A 24774-nucleotide genomic window follows, 5' to 3' on the forward strand; every position below is an offset into this window, starting at 1 on the left:
GTGGATTTCTGAACAAAACGCGGCAACCAAATGGAGGAATTTTGGATATAAAAATAATCTTTATGGAACAAAAGGAACATTTATTGTGTAACTGGGAGTCTCGTGAGTGCAAACATCCAAAGATCATCAAAGTTAAGCGATTCATTTAATTGCTTTTCTGACTTTCGTGACCAATCTACTTTGCTGCTAGCTGTTTGTAATGTTTTATCTGCTGAGAGAGATGTCCTAACATAAACGCTTGGATAGCTTTTGCTGTAAAGCTTTTTTGAAATCTGACATTAACAACAAGCTAAGCTGTGTTTTGCTATATTGCACCTGTGATTTCATGAAAATTAAATATTGTTTGTAATTTAATTTGAATTTGGCGCTCTGCAATTCAGCGGATGTTGACAAAAATGATCCCGCTAACAGGATGGGTGCGCCAAGAAGTTAACCACTTAACTGAGGAATTTAATTTAATCTTGCGCAATACCCTAGATGCAGTTGCACCCCTAAAAACGAAAAACATTTGTCATAAGAAACTAGCTCCCTGGTATACAGAAAATACCCGAGCTCTGAAGCTTCCAGAAAATTGGAACAGAAGTGGCGCCACACCAAACTGGAAGTCTTCCGACTAGCTTGGAAAGACAGTACCATGCAGTATCGAAGAGCCCTCACTGCTGCTCGATCATCCTATTTTTCCAACTTAATTGAGGAAAACAAGAACAATCCAAAATTTATTTTTGATACTGTCGCAAAGGTAACTAAAAAGCAGCATTCCCCAAGTGAGGATGGCTTTATATTCATTAATTTCTTTGAGGAAAAGATCATGATGATTAGAAAGCCAATTACGGACTCCTCTTTAAATCTGCGTATTCCTCCAAAGCTCAGTTGTCCTGAGTCTGCACAACTCTGGCAGGACCTAGGATCAAGAGAGACACTCAAGTGTTTTAGTACTATATCTCTTGACACAATGATGACAATAATCATGGCCTCTAAACCTTCAAGCTGCATACTAGACCCTATTCCAACTAAACTACTGAAAGAGCTGCTTCCTGTGCTTGGCCCTCCTATGTTGAACATAATAAACAGCTCTCTATCCGCCGGATGTGTACCAAACTCACTAAAAGTGGCAGTAATAAAGCCTCTCTTGAAAAAGCCAAACCTTGACCCAGAAAATATTAAAAAACTATCGGCCTATATCGAATCTTCCATTCCTCTCAGATTTTTGGGAAAAAGCTGTTGTGCAGCAACTCACTGCCTTCCTGAAGACAAACAATGTATACAAAATGTTTCAGTCTGGTTTTAGATCCCATCATAGCACTGAGACTGCACTTGTGAAGGTGGTAAATTACCTTTTAATGGCGTCAGACCGAGGCTCTGCATCTGTCCTCGTGCTCCTAGACCTTAGTGCTGCTTTTGATACCATCGATCACCACATTCTTTTGGAGAGATTGGAAAACCAAATTGGTCTACACGGACACGTTCTGGCCTGGTTTAGCTTTTATCTGTCGGAAAGATATCAGTTTGTCTCTGTGAATGGTTTGTCCTCTGACAAATCAACTGTACATTTCGGTGTTCCTCAAGGTTACGTTTTAGGACCACTATTGTTTTCACTATATATTTTACCTCTTGGGGATGTCATTCGAAAACATAATGTTAACTTTCACTGCTATGCGGATGACACACAGCTGTACATTTCAATGAAACATGGTGAAGCCCCAAAATCACCCTTGCTAGAAGCCTGTGTTTCAGACATAAGGAAGTGGATGGCTGCAAAAGTTCTACTTTTAAACTCGGACAAAACAGAGATGCTTGTTCTAGGTCCCAAGAAACAAAGAGATCTTCTGTTGAATCTGACAATTAATCTTGATGGTTGTACAGTCGTCTCAAATAAAACTGTGAAGTACCTCGGCATTACTCTGTACCCTGATCTCTCTTTTGACGAACATATCAAGACTGTTTCAAGGACAGCTTTTTTCCATCTACGTAACATTGCAAAAATCTGAAACTTTCTGTCCAAAAATTATGCAGAAAAAATAATCCATGAGTTTGTTACTTCTAGGTTAGACTACTGCAATGCTCTACTTTCCGGCTACCCGGATAAAGCACTAAATAAACTTCAGTTAGTGCTAAATACTGCTGCTAGAATCCTGACTAGAACCCAAAAAATGTATCATATTACTCCAGTGCTAGCCTCCCTACACTGGCTTCCTGTTAAGGCAAGGGCTGATTTCAAGGTTTTACTGCTAACCTACAAAGCATTACATGGGCTTGCTCCTACCTATCTCTCTGATTTGGTCCTGCCGTACATACCTACCTGTATGCTACGGTCACAAGACGCAGTCCTCCTAATTGTCCCAATAATTTCCAAGCAAACAGCTGGATGCAGTGCTTTTTCCTATAGAGCTCAATTTTTATGGAATGGTCTGCCTACCCATGTGAGAGATGCAGACTCGGTCTCAACCTTTAAGTCTTTACTGAAGACTCATCTCTTCAGTGGGTCATATGATTGAGTGTAGTCTGGCCCAGGAGTGTGAAGGTGAACGGAAAGGCTCTGGAGTAATGAACCACCCTTGCTGTCTCTGCCTGGCCGGTTCCCCCTCTCCACTGGGATTCTCTGCCTCTAACCCTATTACAGGGGCTGAGTCACTGGCTTACTGGTGCTCATGCGTCCCTAGGAGGGGTGTGTCACTTGAGTGGGTTGAGTCACTGACGTGATCTTCCTGTCTGGATTGGCGCTCCCCCCTTGGTTTGTGCCATGGCAGAGATCTTTGTGGGCTATACTCGGCCTTGTCTCAGGATGGTAAGTTGGTGGTTGATATCCCTCTAGTGGTGTGGGGGCTGTGCTTTGGAAAAGTGGGTGGGGTTATATCCTTCCTGTTTGGCCCTGTCCGGGGGTATCATCGGATGGGACCACAGTGTCTCCTGACCCCTCCTGTCTCAGCCTCCAGTATTTTTGCTGCAGTAGTTTGTGTCGGGGGGCTATGGTCAGTTTGTTATATCTGGAGTACTTCTCCTGTCTTATCCGGTGTCCTGTGTGAATTTAAGTATGCTCTCTCTAATTCTCTCTTTCTTTCTCTCTCTCAGAGGACCTGAGCCCTAGGACCATGCCTCAGGACTACCTGGCATGATGACTCCTTTGCTGTCCCCAGTCCACCTGGCCATGCTGCTGCTCCAGTTTCAACTGTTCTGCCTGCGGCTATGGAACCCTGACCTGTTCACCGGACGTGCTACCTGTCCCAGACCTGCTGTTTTCAACTCTCTAGAGACAGCAGGAGCGGTAGAGATACTCTTAATGATCGGCTATGAAAAGCCAACTGATATTTACTCCTGAGGTGCTGACTTGCTGCACCCTCGACAACTACTGTGATTATTATTATTTGACCATGCTGGTCATTTATGAACATTTGAACATCTTGGCCATGTTCTGTTGTAATCTCCACCCGGCACAGCCAGAAGAGGACTGGCCACCCCTCATAGCCTGGTTCCTCTTTAGGTTTCTTCCTAGATTTTGACCTTTCTAGGGAGTTTTTCCTAGCCACCGTGCTTCTACACCTGCATTGCTTGCTGTTTGGGGTTTTAGGCTGGGTTTCTGAACAGCACTTTGAGATCAGCTGATGTAAGAAGGGCTATATAAATACATTTGATTTGATTTTGATTTGATAAGGATTGCCAACGCAATCCTTTGAAAACAAACCAGGCAATCTACAATCAAGACTATCCTACCAATGGGACATTAAAAATGGAAATATCTTATGTTTAACCGAGACGTGGCTGAACGACGACATGGATAATATAGAGCTGGCTGGCTTCTCCGTGCATCGGCAGAACAGAGCAGCTACGTCTGGTAAGACGAGGGTGGGGTGTGTGTCTATTTGTCAATAACTGCTGGTGCGCGATGTCTAACATTAAAGAAGTCTTGACGTATTGCTTGCATGAGGTAGAATACCTCATGATGAGCTGTAGATCATAAGATCTACCTAGAGAGTTCTCATCTATATTATTCATAGCCATCTATTTACCACCACAATCCGATGCTGGAACAAAGACTGCACTCAACAAGCTGAATAAGGCCATAAGCAAACAAGAAAATGCTCATCCAGAAGTGGCACTCCTAGTGGCCGGGGACTTTAATGCAGGAAAACTTTACTTAATTTCTACCAGCATGTCACATGTGCAACCAGAGGAAAAAAACTCTAGACCACCTTTACTCCACACACAGAGACACAAACAAAGCTCTCCCTTGTGCTCCATTTGGCAAATTTGGCCATAATTCTATCCTCCTGATTCCTGCTTACAAGCAAAAACTAAAGCAGGCAGTACCAGTGACTCGCTCAATATGGAAGTGATCAGATGACGCGGATGCTACGCTACAGGACTGTCTGGGCTGTCACAGACAGGACTATCACAGACTGGACTATCACAGAATATGTTCCGGGATTTATCCAATGGCATTGAGGAGTATACCACCTCAGTCACCGGCTTCATCAATAAGTGCGTCGACGACGACGTCCCCAAAGTGACTGCATGTACATTTCCCAACCAGAAGCCATGGATTACAGGCAACATCCGCACAGAAATAAGGCTAGAACTGCCGCTTTCAAGGAGCGGGACACTATCCGGACGCTATTAAGAAATCCCACTATGCCCTCAGACGAACCATCAAACAGGCAAAGCGTCAATACAGGACTAAGATTGAATCCTACTAAATCGGCTCTGACGCTCGTCAGATGTAGCAAGGCTTAAAAAATATTACAGACTACAAAGGGAAACCGATCCGCAAGCTGCCCAGTGACGCGAGCCAGACGAGCTAAATGCCTTTTATAATTACTTTGAGGCAAGCAACATTGAAGCATGCATGAGAGCATCAGCTGTTCTGGACGACTGTGTGATCACGCTCTCCGTAGACGATGTGAGCAAGACCTTTAAACAGGTCAACATTCATAAAGCCGCGGGGCCTAACGGATTACCAGGACGTGTACTCAAAGCATGTGCGGACTAACTGGCAAGTGTCTTCACTGATATTTTCAACATCTCCCTGACCGAGTCTGTAATACCTACATATTCAAACAGACCACCATAGTCCCTGTACCCAAGAAAGCGAAGGTAACCTGCCTAAATGATTACCGCCCGTAGCACTCACGTCTGTAGCCATGAAGTGCTTTGAAAAGCTGGTCATGGCTCACATCAACACCATCATGCCGGAACACCATCACACTGCCCTTTCCCACTTGGACAAAAGGAACACCTATGTGAGAATGCTGTTCATTGACTACAGCTCAGCGTTCAACATCATAGTGCCCACATCACTAAGCTAAGGACCCTGGGACTAAACACCACCCTCTGCAACTGGATCCTGGCAACAACTCATCTGTCACGCTGATCCTCAACACTGGGGCCCCTCAGGGGTGCGTGCCTAGTCACCTCCTGTACTCCCTATTCACCCACGACTCCAACACCATTATTAAGTTTGCTGACGACACAACAGTGCTAGGCCAGATCACCGACAACGATGAGACAGTCTATAGGGAGGAGGTCAGAGACCTGGCCGTGTGGTGCCAGGACAACAACCTTTCCCTCAATGTGAGCAAGACAAAGGTGCTGATCGTAGACTATAGGAAAAGGAGGGCCGTACAGGTCCCCATTAACATCGATGGGGCTTAAGTGGAGCTGGTCGAGCGTTTCAAGATCCTTGGTGTCCACATCACCAACAAACTATCATGGTCCAAACACACCAAGACAGTTGTGAAGAGGGCAAGACAACACCTTTTCCCCCTCAGGAGACTGAAAGATTTGGCATGGGTCCCCAGATCCTCAAAAAGATCTATAGCTGCACCATTAAGAGCATCCTGACCGGTTGAATCACCGCCTGGTATGGCAACTGCTCGGCATCTGACCGTTAGGCGCTACAGAGGGTAGTGCGTACGGCCCAGTATATCACTGGGGCCAAGCTTCCTGCCATCCAGGACCTATATACTAGGTAGTGCCAGAGGGAGGCCAAAAAAATTGTCAAAGACTCCAGCCACCCTAGTCATAGACTGTTCTCCCTGCTACCGCACGGCAAGCGGTACAGGGGTGCCAAGTCTAGGACCAAAAGGCTCCTTAATTATCAGCTTCTACCCCCAAGCCATAAGACTGCTGAACAATTAATAAAATGGCCACCTGGACTATTTACATTGAACCCCCCCTTTGTTTATACACTGCTGCTACTAACGGTTTATTACCTATTCATAGTCACTTTACAAATGAACCTCGACTAACCTGTAACCCCGCACATGGACTCGGTACCGTGTTACTTTCAATTTTTTTGTTTGTTTATTTAGTAAATATTTTCTTAACTCTATTTTTTTGTTGGTTAAGGGTTTGTAAGTAAGCACTTCACGGTAAAGTCTACACCTGTTGTATTCGGCGCATGTGACAAATACAATTTGATTTGATTTGATTTGGGTCAAACGACACTAGGTCAGTCTATAGACTTACTTAAAGCAGCAGTCAGCAGTTGAAACAATAACAACGCGTACTACACACCATTGTTTCAGTCGAAGGCTGGAGAAATGGAACCCCTCTCAAATTCAAAGACAGCTATGAATGCAAGGACTGGCCATCCATGATATCAGAAGTGCAGTTTTAAGCATGTGTTGAAGCTATATGGTGTTTGTTCACATTTACTTTGTTTACAAACATTGGAGTAAAACAAGCTTATATTTTGGGTTCTGATGTGGTTAGACGGTTGAACTACAGCTCATGATGCATTTCTAAGTTATATTCTTCAATAATCAATGGGTACATATAAATCATTTATAAGTCCAAAAATGGATGTATAAACTGCTGATTGCCCCTTTAATACTTAGTAACACACTATTGACTATAACATTGGTCTCAAACTGGCGGCTTGTGGGCTATATGCGGACAAAAAGCTGATTTAAATGAGGCCCACCGTTGTGTTAGCAAATGTCATATAATAGCACAATCATGACTGATATAAATGATATAGTGGGGGCTTACCTCCTGTGGGAAAGTTTCTGGTCAAAGGGGAGTCAGAGTCTGGTCTGGAGTCACACCATGCATCAGCCTCTATACAGACTACTATGATAGACAAAGGATATAAACATGGTTAATCACACCTCAGTGGGATATGATGCACAAACGTAACAAACTATTGACACACATTTAGATACCATTATGTAAAAACACAAAGACACACATCCAGTCAGAAAGACTATTCTTGTGAGAGTTACCATCATTTCTGTTACTATCGTATCTGTGTGTCTCATAGGTCGTCTCATGAGAAGGCCCGAAGAAAGCTGGGGATGCTCTGCGATTCTGGGATACTCTCTCACTGGAAGAGATGGTATGTAAATGTGATTTTAAAACTCTGATTTTCAAGATTTCAGCGATGTACTTGTATTTTGTTACTTAATTGAATTTAATAGCGGAATTGTTTTCCCAAACAAAACATTTATCAGACCCAACACAAATTCTATCAATACAGTACATAGCAAATATGGTATCCTGTTTGCTGTGTCAGCGTTGGCACAGTTTTGAACTCTGACCTTTGTGTCTCGGGGGCGGGTCTTGGTGTAGGGGTGGAGCGTCTGGGTCTGGCGATCTCCTCACCTGGAAAGAACAACCAGTGATATTAGATTATATACAGTATATCATCATATTATACTATATCATATATTAATATATGTGTACTGAGGTCTTCACTGCTTGAGTTCTTCATCTCTTATAGAATAGCTCAAAAGTATAGTGGAATTTTTGCATCTAAGTATAATGCCTTCAGAAAGTAATCACACCCCTTGACTTTTTCCACATTTTGTTGTGATACATCAGGAAATTATAATGGATTAAATTGAGATTGTTTTTGTCACTGCACACAATACCCCATCATGTTGAAGTGGAATAATAATGTTTTTCAAATTTTTTACAAATTCATAAAATAAATTACATCTGAAATGTCTTGAGTCAATAAGTATTCAACCCCTTTGTTATGGCATCTTCAGGACAAAAAATGTGCTAAACAAGTAACATAATAAGTTGGATGGACTCACTCTCCGTGCAATAATAGTGCTTATCATGATTTTTTTATGAATTTCAAACAGATTAAACCACAAAGACCAGGGAAGTTTTCCAATGCCACGCAAAGAAGGTCACCTATCCGCGTAAAAAAAAAGAAGGAAAGAAACCGCTCAGGGATTTCACCATGAGGCCAATGGAGACTTTAACAGTTACATCGTTTAATGTCTGTGATAGGAGAAGACTGATGAGGCAAAGCAATTAACTTTTTGTCCTGAATACAAAGTGTTATGTTCGCGGAAAATTCAATACAACACATTACTGAGTACCAATGTTCCCTCCAAGCTGCGTAAAAGCGCAGTAGCTCCCCATGTTACGCATGCTCCCGCTTCCCCTCTCTGGCGCTCGAGGGGGCCAGGCTGCCCTTCATTACGCACACCTGTCACCATCATTACGCGCATCTGTGCTCATTGGACTCACCTGGACACCTTCACGTTGTTGATAGCCCCCTCAATATATGTCTGTTCCTCAGTTTTGTTCCCCGTGTCAGCATTATTGTCGTAATGTCGTTTTATTCCCCCTCCCTGTACTCGCTTCTCGTCTCCAGCATTGGTCCTTACACCCCAGGACTGCCTCACAGAAATATCAGCCCACAGAGAGAAGCACGAGATTGAACTTCACTCAACTTTCTAGAGCAGTGGTCTCCTGCCTCCCAGAAAAACCTTCATGTAAATGCACGGTGATCCTTCTGTGCAATCATTCTAATTTCAGACCTGCTCTCTTATTTGTACATATAGGTTATGGGGCAGGCTGGCGGGGTAAGTAACTGATCTTGAAACAGGTCTTGGCAGTGGTGGTCAGCTAGTGAAGAGGTCCCTAGGTAAACTGAGGGATAGCCAAATCAGAAATTAATAAGAAAAGGGAATCAACTTTGATAAAGTTTTTAATGTCAAAAAATAAATATGATGAATCGAACCCAAAACAAGCCGAAGAACTGTCAGTGCCGGGTGAGAGGAGTGAGGAGCAAACTGCTCCTGATGGCGTTGTCTTAGCTAGCAGCGTTGCTTATCCCACCAGTTCAGCATCACAACCGGGACCTCCACTAGCTAGTAGGCCTACTAGCGAGTCAGACTCGGCGGGAGAGGAGGTCAGGGAGCAGGGGTACAGAGCATCCACCGACGAAGTGCCCAGTTCAATTTGGACGGAGACTCAGTTTAAGACCAAGCAAACTTAGAACCCCTGGCTTGTCAAGCCAAATTCAAAGCTGGGCTGTACAACATTCAAAAAGGTAGAGAGTTGAGGCCCAGAAAAGACTGGAGGGATAAAACTAGCAAAAGAGTAGGTGAAATGTACAGTAACATCCTCTGCTGTAAAAAAGCAACAAAGAGCCCTCCCGAAAAAAGGTTTCTGAACATGCCCAAATCAAGGCCCATTTAGCAGCAGCACACATTGAAGACAAGGCTAAAGACGAACACCTTAACACAGGTTGTAGTTAACACTTCAAATAAAAACAGACACTACAGCCAGAGTCTTCAGAAGGAAACTAAACGTCACAGGCCCGCTCACGGTTTTGAGCAAGTAATTGACTGTCAGGAGTTAAATGGACTTAACATGGGGAGAATTCTCGATTTCCAATGTTGCTTGCTCCAAAATACAGCAACATATTTAATCCGAAATGAAGCAAAAACTATTTGAAAGGATAGTACAGTGCTCTCCCAAAATCAGCCTAATGCTTGATGAGGCTACTAGTTTGAATAAAAAAAAGAGTGCCTTGAAGGTATACGTCAGACTTCAGCTGGCAGATATGGATGTACCAGCAAACATGTTTATTGATCTTGTGGAACTGGAGAATTTATCTGCTGGAATTGTCCGTAAACTCTTTCCAAGGTTTCAAACTGAATCGTGGAAGACCCAGCGACAGAGTCGTTAATCAGAGGGAGTTTTTCGAGAGCTTGGCGAGGAACATGGAGGCTAGAATGTTCTCTCAAGGAGGACGGGCGGTGGACAGGAAACAGCCAATTCATAGAGGAGCTGAAGGTGTAGAATAGAATCTCTCTGGCAGCGGTTTGGCATTGACAGTCCACATAAGGTTATACGCACCTACAGGCAGTACAGGGACACTGATGGTAATGATGAAGGGACATTCCAGATGGACTTAAAGAGCTGTTGATGGCGCTCAGCACCATCCCCATCTACAGTGCAGAATGCTAGCGGGGACATTCTCAAATGAATCTGATTTGCACCTCAACCCGCACCTCTCTGCATACCTCCACCATATAACGGCTACTCTTTCTGAACCTTGTCGGCCCACCCCTGACCAAATTCAACCCAGTCCCCTATGTGTGGTCATGGATTGCTAAAGGACCCAGATGTGTCGCAGACACCAGGAACAAAACAAGAAATAGGGAGGAGAAGATGCAAGAGGAAATGGTTGTGTTGTGGGAAGTTTTGGAAAACTAAGGTAGGAAGATCTTTTTCTTTTACAAACTTGTTCTGTACTGTGAAGTTAATCTGAATATGTGCTTCATATTAACACATAGGTAGGAGGCCAATACATTATAATATGTGTTCTGCTGTAACCTACATTGATACATTTTATTGGAAGTATATTCTGATATCAAATCAAATGATTATGATATGTTTGTTCCACTGCTACATTGATGTCTTGAAAAGTATATGAAATTCGAGTCTTGGAAGGTGGAGGGTGTTGGAGGGTGTTCTGCAGTGACGCCTAAAAATGTTGCTGTACATTGTTGATGTCTTGCAAATGAGGCTGTAATAAATTCAGACTTTAAGCCCCACAGCTATACTAGAGGACGTGGGCATAGTATATGCAAGGTCTATTTCATGATCATATGATATGTTTGTCAATGATGTTAAAGGTAATTATGATGCAACCATGACGGTGATACGATATGGATTAATTATCATCCTGAATATTAAGGCTATAAGCACTACGTTCCACACGTAGACACTCAACCATCTTACTCTTATACAGACATCGTACACACTCTCACTAAATCACATCCTCCAATATCATACACATCAACCTACTCAGATTTACGACACACATAATATCTTGTCTCAATTTTCTAACATCTGTGGCATTGGCTCACAGGCAAACAGGCAAGGGAATAAAACAAAAATTGTTTTCGCTGTAAAACATTTTAAAAATCGAACACGATGGGTAGATTAACAAGATGTTTATCTTTCATTTGCTGTATTGGACTTGTTAATGTGTGAAAGTAAAATATTTCCCAAAAATATTTTTGAATTTCCCGCGCTGCCTTTTCAGCCGAATTTTTTTTGGGGGGGGGTGCCGCTAACCATAGGAAGTTAACATAAATCATCAATAAGGTTCCAACCGGAGAATTCCAATGTCAGGAGAAAAGCACTGGAACGAGAGCTAACTCTGTCGGGAGCGCGCGTCACGAGCCTGAGACACTCTGCCAGACCACTGACTCATTCAGCTCCCATTCCCCCCTCGTTTATAGCAGAAGCCTGAAACAAGTTTCTAAAGATGGTTGACATCTAGTGGAAGCCGTAGGAAGTGCAACTTGACTCCATAGACACTGTGTATTCCATAGGCCAAGCTTTGAAAAACTACAAACCTCAGATTTCCCACTTCCTGGTTGGATTTTTCAGAGGTTTTCGCCTGCCATATGAGTTCTGTTATACTCACAGACATCATTCAAACAGTTTTAGAAACGTCAGAGTGTTTTCTATCCAATACTAATAATAATATGCATATATTAGCATCTGGGACAGAGTAGGAGGCAGTTCACTCTGGGCACGCTATTCATCCAAAAGTGAAAATGCTGCCCCCTATCCCAAAAAGGTTAACAAATGTACAGAAAGATCAGCGCGAAGGCCAGAGAAATAACAGAGGAATAACTTTGAGGCTATTCAATCCTTTCAGTCTGGAAAAACCCCAGGGCTTGATGACATACCGGTAGAGGTATATCAAGCCTTTTTGATATACTATAAACTCTATTGTTAGATTGTTTTAACTACTCCTATAGAAATGGTAGTCTGTCAGGTACTCAGCAGGAAGGTCTGATTTCTCTATTATTATAACAAGGGGGAAAATATAAAGACCCAGTTCATCTAGAAAACTGGAGGCCCCTTACACTTCAATGTTGTGATGCAAAAATACTAGCGAAATGCATAGCACTCAGAATTTAAAGTGTTTTACCAGGTATTGTTCATCCTGATCAGACAGGTTTTTTACATGGATGATACATTGGAGATAATATATGACAACTACTAGAAATAATAGATCATCATGAAACATCTAAGAAGCCAGGCCTGGTATTTATAGCGGATTTTGAAAAGGCATTTGATAAAGTAAGACTGGATTTTCTTTATAAATGCCTGGATTTTTTCAGTTTCGGTGATTCACTTATAAAATGGTAAAAAAAATAACGTATAGCAACCCCAGGTGTAAAATAGTAAATAATGGCTACTTCTCAGAGAGCTTTGAATTGTCAAGAGGAGTTAAACAAGGGTGTCCGCTGTCACCATATCTATTCGTTATGGCCATTGAACTGCTATCTATTAAAATCAGATCCAATAACAACATGAGAGGAATAGAAATACAAGGCTTAAAAACAAAGGTGGCCATGTATGCCGATGACTCAAGTTTTATATTAAGTCTGCAAGTTAGATCCCTGCAATGTCTCACTGAAGATCTAGATACGTTTTCTGGACTCTCTGAATAGGTGTACAATAATTATGCTACGTGTACAATATTACATATTGGATCTTTAAAAAATACAACATTTACATTACCCAGTAGTTTACCAATCAAATGGGCTGATGGTGAAGTAGACATACTTGGTATTCATATCACAAAATATATAAATAAGCTCTCCACAATGAATTTCAATAGAAAACTTGTAAAAATAGACAAGATCCTGCAACCATGGAGAGGTAAATACCTGTCTATATATGGAAAAAATTGACCTGATTAACTCCTTAGTCATATCTCAGTTTACTCACTTACTTATGGTTTTTCAAATCATATGAGCAAAAAATATTTAGCTTTATCTGGGACACTAAACCAGACAAAATAAAGAGTGCCTATCTACATAATGAATATGAATTGGGTGGGTTGAGATGATTGAATATAAAAGCACTAAACCTCTCTCTAAAAGCTTCAATTATTCAAAAGTTGAACTCTAAATGGTTCTCAAGTAGATTACTACAAAAATGTCACGACTTCCTCCTCCGAAGAAGAAAAAAATGGAGAAGGCAGCTGGCTGCGGGAGGAGGTAGGGAACTGGTCTGTCTGCCCAATGTAAAGGATCAAAACTATTTGAGGACCAGGATGTTGACAACTGTGCCATACAGATTGCAAAATAGTTGGGAAGAGATTTTTGATGCACCGATTCCATGGTACAGGGTGTATGAGTTGATATATAAGACAGCGCAAGATTCAAGACTTCGTCCTTTTCAGCTAAAGTTATTATATACAATTCTTGCCACCGACAAAATGTTGAATATTTGGGGCATAAAATCATTGAAGTGCTGCAGATTTTCTTGTGAGGATACAGAATCAATAGAGCATTTATTTTGGTATTGCCCTCAGGTAGCCTGCTTCTGGTCTCAGGTTCAGGAATGGCTGAAAATGCATAGCATTGATCTAAAATTGACCCTAGAAATAGTACTGTTAGAAGATCTGAAGAGACCGGGTCAGTCAATTACTAATATACTAATACTCTGAATAAAAGTATTTGTCTTCAACTCGCAATCTGTGGATTCTATTCGATTAGATAATTGTAATTGTACGTTAAACATCACAGCATAGTTGAAAGATATATGTTGTGTAGAAATCCGAAGAGGGTGGCAGGTAGAGATGGGATGGGCTGAGGGAAGCTGAGGGTTAGGATGTGGAATTGGAGACAAGAGGGAGTGGAGTTGCTGTACGGGAGATAGAATGATGGTCAAAGATAAAAGTCAAAAATAAGGGCAAAATAAAACATAATAAAGAGTATGTTTAAATGACACTGAGGGCAGTGTTTTTACAGGTAATGCCGGTTTGCCTGAGGCTGATGTCGTGCAGGTGTTTGTACACATGCATATACACACACTCTCATTCAAATAAATGCATACAAGAACACACACATACATGTAATAGTGCCAGACATGCACACAAACATATACAGTTGGTATTGCTGTTATGGTTTTAGTCCTTCAGGTCCTTTGTTTTGTTATTTGTTTTTGGGGGGTTTGCTGTTTTCTTCTGTCTTTTCTTTTTCTCTTTAGGTCATTCTCTTGGTTGTTGGTGCGTTGGGGGGTTCTTGGGGGAGGGGATTGTATTTATTTTTCTTGGTGGGGGAGGGGGGACTGTGGGAGGGGTCTCGAATGGTTGAGGGACAGCTATTGGGGAACTGTGGGGGGGATCTTGGAGGGTTCAGGATCATGTTTTTTGGCCTGGTGGGAGATCTGTCAACGTGCCTTTGAGCAGGGTATTGACCCTGGATGCTTTTGTGTGTCACTCTGAATGGGAGTCTATTGGATGACTGGTATGGTGTAGTTGTTGAGCAGCTTCACTGCATGTTTTTTTTTTTAAGTAGCCAATAGGCAGAGGGTAGCATAATTTGTCTGATTCTCTGTAATAATGGTATGAGAATAATAAATCATTCTATTTTGTAAAGTGGTTTCTTGCATCAAACACAACAACATTTTCAGTCACCTCCTTGTCTGAAGGACAAGTGGATAAACAGGTTCATGTCAAGCCCTGTATGTTTTCTTTCAAAAGCACACATTGGCTGCTACTGTAGGCTGAATGATAGAACATCTATTTCCCCCATGCTAAAATGTTAAGGGATGCATTTTCTCCATTGTTTTTGATGGTAGGCCACTCTGGAAGGCCTGTATTATGATCAAATAGCCATAGTAGCCTAATTGACCACTGTTAAAACTAACCTAAAGTGGGTACAGCCTCACCGGAAGTTTCATAACATTTTCACAATGTTCCTGAGTGGCTGAGTTACCGTTTTGACTTAAATCTGCTTGAAAATATATGGCAAGACTTGAAAATGGTTGTCTAGCAATGATCAACAACCAATTTAACAGAGCTGGAAGAATTTTGAAAATAATAAATGGGCAAATATTCAATATATACATACAATCTAATATATACAATCCAAGTGTGCAAAGCTGAATACTTATGTAAATGAGATATTTCTGTATTTCATTTTCAATAAATTTAAAATATGTTTTCCCTTTTCATTCTGGGGTATTTAAACAGTACCGGCACTCAAAATGAGCACCGGTACATATTTCAGTCCCAGTCAAGCACTGATGATACCACAGCTACAGATAGTATTGTTGTGATTAGGAGCAACCAACCAACACACCACTGACTGTACTAACCCAGAGCTAAGACCCATGCAACACACACATGCAGTCGTCAGAAAGACTATTCTCCTGAGTGTTACCATCGTTTCTGTTACTATCGTATCTGTGTGTCTCATAGGTCGTCTCAGGAGGAGGCCCGAAGAAAGCTGGGGATGCTCTGCGATTCTGGGATACTCTCTCACTGCAAGAGATGGTAAAGTCAAGATATGTAAATATGATTTTACAACTCGGATAATCAAGATTTCAGCGATGTACTTATACTTTGTAATTGAACTGAATATAAAAGCTTTATTTTTCCCCCCCAAACAGAACATTTAGCAGACCCAACACAAATTATAGCAATACAGTACATAGAAAATATGCTAGCCTGTTAGCAATGTTAGCATTAGCAGAGTTTTGACCTTTGTGTCTCGGGGGCGGGGCTTGGCGTTGGGGTGGAGCGTCTGGGTCTGGCGATCTCCTCACCTGGAAAGAATAACCAGTGATATTAGATTGTATATCATAATGTACTATAATATATTATATATACACTGACAGCCACTGAATGTGAATCTTAACTCAAACTATTGAAACTACAGTATGGATCACAACCTCAAACAACTAACTTAACTGATGGTGTAGAACTATGACAAGATACTGTACTGTACATGTACGCAGTTTACACTGACAGACTGTAAAACAAATTACAAATAGCATTACACTACATCCACAAACAATGTACTTACAAGACAGGTGTCTCTTTATTGAGCCCTGCAACGAAAACAAAGTACTTTTCAGTATACCAGTAAAAAGGAATCGTAACCTAACATACAAAACATGAATGTAAACACTTCAACCAATAATTACAGTATAGGTCCTGGATTAGTCTCCCTGTACAATTGCTAATGTGAAAGAATAGAGTGAAACTGTAAGTATATATAGAAACTGGAAAAATACAATATTTTGTGAGGCCATCAGTAAATGTCATAGGCACTGAAATGAAATAGAGTGTTTGGGTCTATAAAGAATGAAATGAACAGCACTCTAAACAATAATATTCATAATTCATTTATTTCCATGCAAGTGCTTTGGGTGCAGACACTTTTAAAATGAGCCACCAGGTGGCGACTTACCGGGCTGCGTCTCTGAGACCAACAAAAAGGAAGAGAGAACAGACCTGGTCAGAGAGTGAGTGACAAATCAGGCAAATAGAACCGAAAAAAATGTAACACCCCTCTACTTCAACACTGTGCAATAAAGCCTACATATAGTAATGCAGCAATACAACATAGCACCTGGCAGGTTACATTATCTCAGCTTGTCAAGACAACATAGCACCTGGCAGGTTACATTACCTCAGCTTGTCAAGACAACATAGCACCTGGTAGGTTACGTCACCTCAGCTTGTCAAGACAACATAGCACCTGGTAGGTTACGTCACCTCAGCTTGTCAAGACAACATAGCACCTGGTAGGTTACGTCACCTCAGCTTGTCAAGACAACATAGCACCTGGTAGGTTACGTCACCTCAGCTTGTCAAGACAACATAGCACCTGGTAGGTTACGTCACCTCAGCTTGTCAAGACAACATAGCACCTGGTAGGTTACGTCACCTCAGCTTGTCAAGACAACATAGCACCTGGTAGGTTACGTCACCTCAGCTTGTCAAGACAACATAGCACCTGGTAGGTTACGTCACCTCAGCTTGTCAAGACAACATAGCACCTGGTAGGTTACGTCACCTCAGCTTGTCAAGACAACATAGCACCTGGTAGGTTACGTCACCTCAGCTTGTCAAGACAACATAGCACCTGGTAGGTTACGTCACCTCAGCTTGTCAAGACAACATAGCACCTGGTAGGTTACGTCACCTCAGCTTGTCAAGACAACATAGCACCTGGTAGGTTACGTCACCTCAGCTTGTCAAGACAACATAGCACCTGGTAGGTTACGTCACCTCAGCTTGTCAAGACAACATAGCACCTGGTAGGTTACGTCACCTCAGCTTGTCAAGACAACATAGCACCTGGTAGGTTACGTCACCTCAGCTTGTCAAGACAACATAGCACCTGGTAGGTTACGTCACCTCAGCTTGTCAAGACAACATAGCACCTGGTAGGTTACGTCACCTCAGCTTGTCAAGACAGCTATGGGGGCCCATGCGCCTTTTAATCAACTTTTTAAATGTAAAAAGTTGTTGTCATTGACGCCTCCAGGCAGCCTCTCGAGAGTAACATGTGTTACAACGTTTGAAATGTTTGTTGGTGTTTTTTGTTGTTGTTGTTGTTGTTGTGTCACACTGCATACTTTCCCCTGCTCTTTTAATGGACCAAGCATGGCTTTGACAACGATGGACTGTACAAACGTTGTGGAATACTCATCACATTTTCTAAGGGATTTACAAAACACATGCACCTCCACTGGCACTGCATATCCGAGACAAACTTCAGTGCTTCGGGATAATGAGCGCAACAAGCCAGGTGACAGGGACTACAGCTGGTAAGGGCAGACGGAGGAAAATACTGACAATAGAAGGTCACCTAAAATACATAAAAAAACACAATTGTTCACGTGAATGCAGAGTTTTCACTGAATTTTGTGATGTCGCAAATACGTCCAGAAATGCCGCAGAGACTCGGAATGTGCTTGTTTGTAATTCAAGATCATTGATAAACAAAGTGGATGAATTTGAACTGCTTCTTCAAATAGTAAATGCAGACATTGGATGTGTCACTGAAACTTTGGACAACGAAAATATCTCAGATGAATCTCTGTTGATATATAACTATCAGCTGTTCAGAAATGACAGGTCCAGAGGGGATGAGAAGGGGCGTGACTATGTATGTGAATCACAGTATGCAGGCAAAGAGAAGAACTGACCTAGACAAAGAGGAGTTTGAGTGTATGTGGCTTCAGCTCTGTCCTAAACAACTCCCCAGCTCAGTCTCAACTCTGTTAGTGGGAGTACTCTACCATCCACTATGGGCAAATGAGAAAACACTTCAGCAGAATACTGTGGATTATCTCATCAACACTGTCCATGTGATCAGGATTTCCTATCCCGAAATGGGGCTCATCCTGTGTGGAGACTTTAATCACCTGCCTATCAAGATGCTGACAAACTCCCATCCATACATGAAACAAGTGGTCAAAGACAAGACCAGAGGGGACGCCATCCTAGATCTGATCATTACAAATATGAAGAATCTCTATAACACCCCCACTGTACTTGCTCCTCTCAGATCCAGTGTTCACAAATGTCTGCTGTTCTCCCCAAACACAACATCAGGAGGGAGAAGCCAGGTGCAGAGGGAAAAAGGATGTCTGGTAACCCAGAACAGAAAGGAGGCATTGGCACGATGTATCGCCAGCACTGACTGGTCTGCCAAATATGAGGCTGAGAGCATTGATGCAAAGGTGGAGATGTTCAACTCCTGCATTCTAACTGCACTTGATGAATACATGCCAATAAGAAAACAGCAACACTGGCCAAGCCCTGGATGACTGAACGAATAAAGACCGCCATCAGGAAAAGACAGATGATTTTCAAAAGGTGGGGTAAAACGATGAAATGGAGAAAATACAAAATACAGAAACACAGGTGCAAACGCTTATCAAAGAAGCAAAGACAAACTACTATAAAAACTGAAAACCAGGACCTAAAGAAGAGAAGCCCAAAGGAATGATGGGACTTCATTAACAAAGGACTGGGATGACAGAAAACATCAGGAGGGAGAATACAGGTGGAGGGAATTGAAGACAACAATGTTTTTAATGTCTTTTTTGCTGAAGCATGGACAAGCAACACACCTCTTGCCATCTTCCCCATGCCCATGCCTACAAGGCAGGTTGAGCTGTGCAGCATTGGCCAGATAAAGCAAGCTCTGACCAGACTGAGCCCCCCGTAAAGTGTGTGGGCCTGAGGTCATTCCAGCCTGGGTATTTATTTATTTATTTATTTTACCTTTATTTAACCAGGTAGGCAAGTTGAGAACAAGTTCTCATTTACAATTGCGACCTGGCCAAGATAAAGCAAAGCAGTTCGACAGATAAAACGACACAGAGTTACACATGGAGTAAAAACAAACATACAGTCAATAATGCAGTATAAACAAGTCTATATACAATGTGAGCAAATGAGGTGAGAAGGGAGGTAAAGGCAAAAAAGGCCATGATGGCAAAGTAAATACAATATAGCAAGTAAAATACTGGAATGGTAGTTTTGCAATGGAAGAATGTGCAAAGTAGAAATAAAAATAATGGGGTGCAAAGGAGCAAAATAAATAAATAAATTAAAATTAAATACAGTTGGGAAAGAGGTAGTTGTTTGGGCTAAATTATAGGTGGTCTATGTACAGGTGCAGTAATCTGTGAGCTGCTCTGACAGTTGGTGCTTAAAGCTAGTGAGGGAGATAAGTGTTTCCAGTTTCAGAGATTTTTGTAGTTCGTTCCAGTCATTGGCAGCAGAGAACTGGAAGGAGAGGCGGCCAAAGAAAGAATTGGTTTTGGGGGTGACTAGAGAGATATACCTGCTGGAGCGTGTGCTACAGGTGGGAGATGCTATGGTGACCAGCGAGCTGAGATAAGGGGGGACTTTACCTAGCAGGGTCTTGTAGATGACATGGAGCCAGTGGGTTTGGCGACGAGTATGAAGCGAGGGCCAGCCAACGAGAGCGTACAGGTCGCAATGGTGGGTAGTATATGGGGCTTTGGTGATAAAACGGATTGCACTGTGATAGACTGCATCCAATTTGTTGAGTAGGGTATTGGAGGCTATTTTGTAAATGACATCGCCAAAGTCGAGGATTGGTAGGATGGTCAGTTTTACAAGGGTATGTTTGGCAGCATGAGTGAAGGATGCTTTGTTGCGAAATAGGAAGCCAATTCTAGATTTAACTTTGGATTGGAGATGTTTGATATGGGTCTGGAAGGAGAGTTTACAGTCTAACCAGACACCTAAGTATTTGTAGTTGTCCACGTATTCTAAGTCAGAGCCGTCCAGAGTAGTGATGTTGGACAGGCGGGTAGGTGCAGGTAGCGATCGGGTACTGTTAGGTTCTTATTTTTCAGAGTAAATAACACACGGACACTAGAGATGCTTAACCAAGTTGAATTCTTCCCAAAGGGTCATTCTAGCTGTAATTCAAACAAAGACATGTTTCCACCACTACCAGTATATATACTCCACTTTAGACACACCTCCTTCTCTCCAATCCTTACATCTTATGGTTCCACAGGAAGAGGGTAACAGGATACTAAACCCTTATTACTCCCTTCAGGGGATCTGACCTGACCTGACCTCCTGACCTCAACCCCTCCTTCGTCTGCCTAATCCACAGATGTCCATCCGCTTCCCCTATAGCAATCCTGTGACTTCCTCCCGTCCACCCAACACACTCCAAAGCCACCTGTCTTTATACAGAGGACCATTAACTTCTGACGTAAAAATCTGTATCTTTCACTCCTTTATATACTATGCTTCTGATCTATCATGTCTTTAATATCTCAATCTTCAAAGTTTACCCCGAATCCAACAGTACTAAAAGAGCATGCAGAAGATCTAGCCCCTGTCATCACACACATAGTTAACACCACCTAGTGGCAGGGGACTGTTCCTGCTGCCTGGAAGATTGCCAATGTGTGTCCCCATAGCTAAAGTGTCAAACCCATGTACAATGGATGACTGGAGGTCCATCTCTCTAACTTCATGCCTTGGAAAAATCCAGGAAACTTCATCAACAACAAAACAACTCAGGCCAACAGTGCACAAATCAGTATGCCTACCTACCAAAGTTCAGCACTACTACCACCCTTGTGAAAGCCACAGGCTAGTAACCATCACGTTCTGTCTTCTTCCTGTGGTGTAGCTGTGGAGCCAGGCTAGTAAACATCACCCTCTGTCTTCTTCTGGTGGTGTAGCTGTGGAGCTAGGCTAGCAACCATCACCCTCTGTCTTCTTCTGGTGGTGTAGCTGTGGGAGCCAGGCTAGCAACCATCACCCTCTGTCTTCTTCTGGTGGTGTAGCTGTGGAGCCAGGCTAGTAACCATCACCCTATGTCTTCTTCTGGTGGTGTAGCTGTGGAGCTAGACTAGCAACCATCACCCTCTGTCTTCTTCTGGTGGTGTAGCTGTGGAGCTAGGCTAGCAACCATCACCCTCTGTCTTCTTCTGGTGGTGTAGCTGTGGAGCTAGGCTAGTAACCTTGGACACAATGTCAGACAGATGTTTCAGGAGCTTTGCGTGAACAAAGGCTTTTGACATATCAGCCAGAAACACCCTCACCATTGATGGTTTTTTGGAGTGTAAACAACAACTAAGTATCTTGGTTTTCATCTAGACTCTAACCTCAGTGGTGACACACATGTGGAGTAGTCAGTGAGGAAGACCTCAAAACACCTGCACTTTTTGACTGTTCTCTCCAGAAAAGGCCTACCCACTGAAGATCTGGTCACAGTCTATACTACACTGGTCAAGCCTTGTCTGGAATACGGTGGAGTGCTGTTAGTTGGATGCAGTAAAAAGCTGCAGGCCCAACTAGACAGGGTGCAGAGGAGGGCCTAGAGGACCATCTCCAGAGGTGGAGCAGTCCAACCACAGCTCCCCTCACTGCAGAGCAGGGGAGAGCTGGCTGCAGTGCATCTGGTGAAGGACATGCACACTCTTATCCATCCACTGAATGACCTGCTCCCTCCAAAAAGAGGTAACTGCACCACCAGGCTCCTGAGAAACAGCCACCAACTGTCCTGTATAACTGCCCGTACGAACAGCCTGCGAAACGCTACTCTACCCACTGCTATCAGACTTTAATAACGCTACCTCTTAAAAATGTCTTAGGGCTGAAATCCCGTTAACGGGATCGATATGACAACAGCCAGTGAAAGTGCAGGGCGCCAAGGCTCATACTGTAGCTACTAGAGGCCAGACTCATACTGTAGCTACTAGAGGCCAGGCTCATACTGTAGCTACTAGAGGCCAGACTCATACTGTAGCTACTAGAGGCCAGGCTCATACTATAGCTACTAGAGACCAGTCCCATACTGTAGCTACTAAAGACAAGGCTCATACTGTAGCTACTAGAGACCAGGCCCATACTGTAGCTACTAGAGGCCAGACTCATACTGTAGCTACTAGAGGCCAGGCTCATACTGTAGCTACTAGAGGCCAGGCTCATACTGTAGCTACTAGAGGCCAGGCTCATACTATAGCTACTAGAGGCCAGGCTCATACTGTAGCTACTAGAGGCCAGGCTCATACTGTAGCTACTAGAGGCCAGGCTCATACTGTAGCTACTAGAGGCCAGGCTCATACTGTAGCTACTAGAGGCCAGGCTCATACTGTAGCTACTAGAGGCCAGACTCATACTATAGCTACTAGAGACTAGTCCCATACTGTAGCTACTAAAGACAAGGCTCATACTGTAGCTACTAGCGACCAGGCTCATACTGTGGCTACTAGAGGCCAGGCTCATACTGTAGCTACTAGAGGCAAGACTCATACTGTAGCTACTAGAGGCCAGGCTCATACTATAGCTACTAGAGGCCAGGCTCATACTGTAGCTACTAGAGGCCAGGCTCATACTGTAGCTACTAGAGGCCAGGCTCATACTGTAGCTACTAGAGGCCAGGCTCATACTGTAGCTACTAGAGGCCAGACTCATACTGTAGCTACTAGAGACCAGGCCCATACTGTAGCTACTAAAGACAAGGCTCATACTGTAGCTACTAGAGGCCAGGCTCATACTGTAGCTACTAGTGGCAAGACTCATACTGTAGCTACTAGAGGCCAGGCTCATACTATAGCTACTAGAGGCCAGGCTCATACTGTAGCTACTAGAGGCCAGGTTCATACTGTAGCTACTATAGGCCAGGCTCATACTGTAGCTACTATAGGCCAGGCTCATACTGTAGCTACTAGAGGCCAGGATCATACTGTAGCTACTAGAGACCAGGCCCATACTGTAGCTACTAAAGACAAGGCTCATACTGTAGCTACTAGAGGCCAGGCTCATACTGTAGCTACTAGAGGCCAGGATCATACTGTAGCTACTAGAGACCAGGCCCATACTGTAGCTACTAAAGACAAGGCTCATACTGTAGCTACTAGAGGCCAGGCTCATACTGTAGCTACTATAGGCCAGGCTCATACTGTAGCTACTATAGGCCAGGCTCATACTGTAGCTACTAGAGGCCAGGATCATACTGTAGCTACTAGAGGCCAGGCCCATACTGTAGCTACTAAAGACAAGGCTCATACTGTAGCTACTAGAGGCCAGGCTCATACTGTAGCTACTAGAGGCCAGGCTCATACTGTAGCTACTAGAAGCCAGGCTCATACTGTAGCTACTAGAGGCCAGCTCATGCTGTAGCTTCTATAGGCCATTCTCATACTGTAGCTACTAGAGGCCATCCTCATACTCTAGCTACTAGAGGCCTCTACGTAGAGACAAAGAGTGATGCCAGCACAGACATATATACTTTTTTCTAAGAGAACGTAAGAGGAAAAGAGACAGAGAGAGAAGCAGCAAGGAGGACTTCAGAAGACCAGGGGATTCTATCAAATGTAATTTAATTTAATTTAGCTTGATTGCAGACCATTTGTGTAGGCTATTAGCCAGACAAAATTGTGGCTAAATTTATCCTCAAGCAGACTACTTTTTTCCAAAATGTTTAGGCTATTTGATGTGTAATTTTTATAAAGAGTTTATAAATAGCAGCTAAATACTGTATATAGGTATAGATAGTAGGCTACACTGCATAATGAAACAACGTAAGCTAGTGTTTTGAAGGTGTGCTGACTATTATTTGGCATTAATAGACTAGTTTTACACACAACTTCCTATCCAAGCTGGTAGAGAGGAAGGCTCATGTCATGCAGGCTCAGATAGGCTATACAGGACAATTGTATTATTATTTTAAAATCAATTGGTTTCTTATTAGTATTCCGTTGTATCGAACATGTATTTCATAATCTGCAATGTTTGAATTTCCAACTTGAATTACTGAACAAATAATGACATTATCGCTGCCAGACAGCAGCCTAAATGGCAGCCTTGTGACACTGTGTATAGCTTTGTGAAATGTTTGACTTAACATGAGAAAATTACAATCAATTAGGCCTAATAAACATTTATCCATTAGCTAAAGCAAAGTTATAGGCTACATGCCCGGCCACCACAGAAAGCCTATAATCGATTAACATCAACCTGTTGCAATTTCAGCACCAAGAGCAGAGATCGGTAGTCTATACTTTTTGAGTGGCTGTCTGGCTGACGCATCAATTTGTCTTTTTTTAAGGGGTGGGGGGGGGGGGGGGGGGTCCGACCTTGCGGGGGGTCCAGAGAAGCTGCATTACACCAGCGCCAATTAGCTTTGGTCAAACAGAATCAACAGGCTATGAACAGGTGTTATGCGGAGGATTGTGCATTATATA

At 42.8% G+C, this 24774-nt stretch overlaps 1 protein-coding gene across 5 annotated transcripts in view; it reads right to left on the reverse strand.

Annotated features, from left to right (window-relative positions):
* The window catches only part of LOC109871839 (SH3-containing GRB2-like protein 3-interacting protein 1), a 65966-nt gene that overhangs the window by 16943 nt on the left and 24249 nt on the right, over positions 1-24774 (reverse strand). For all 5 annotated transcript variants that reach the window (XM_031806941.1, XM_031806944.1, XM_020462853.2 and 2 more), the window contains 7 exons: positions 16479-16490; positions 16092-16116; positions 15768-15831; positions 15447-15547; positions 7536-7599; positions 7221-7321; positions 6988-7068 (listed from right to left, as the gene is read on the reverse strand). In XM_031806941.1, the coding sequence (XP_031662801.1) occupies positions 6988-7068; positions 7221-7321; positions 7536-7599; positions 15447-15547; positions 15768-15831; positions 16092-16116; positions 16479-16490 (448 nt within the window). The remainder of the gene's footprint in view (positions 1-6987; positions 7069-7220; positions 7322-7535; positions 7600-15446; positions 15548-15767; positions 15832-16091; positions 16117-16478; positions 16491-24774) is intronic.

The sequence above is a fragment of the Oncorhynchus kisutch genome, linkage group LG27, assembly GCF_002021735.2.
Source record: "Oncorhynchus kisutch isolate 150728-3 linkage group LG27, Okis_V2, whole genome shotgun sequence".
Lineage (NCBI taxonomy): Eukaryota > Metazoa > Chordata > Actinopteri > Salmoniformes > Salmonidae > Oncorhynchus > Oncorhynchus kisutch.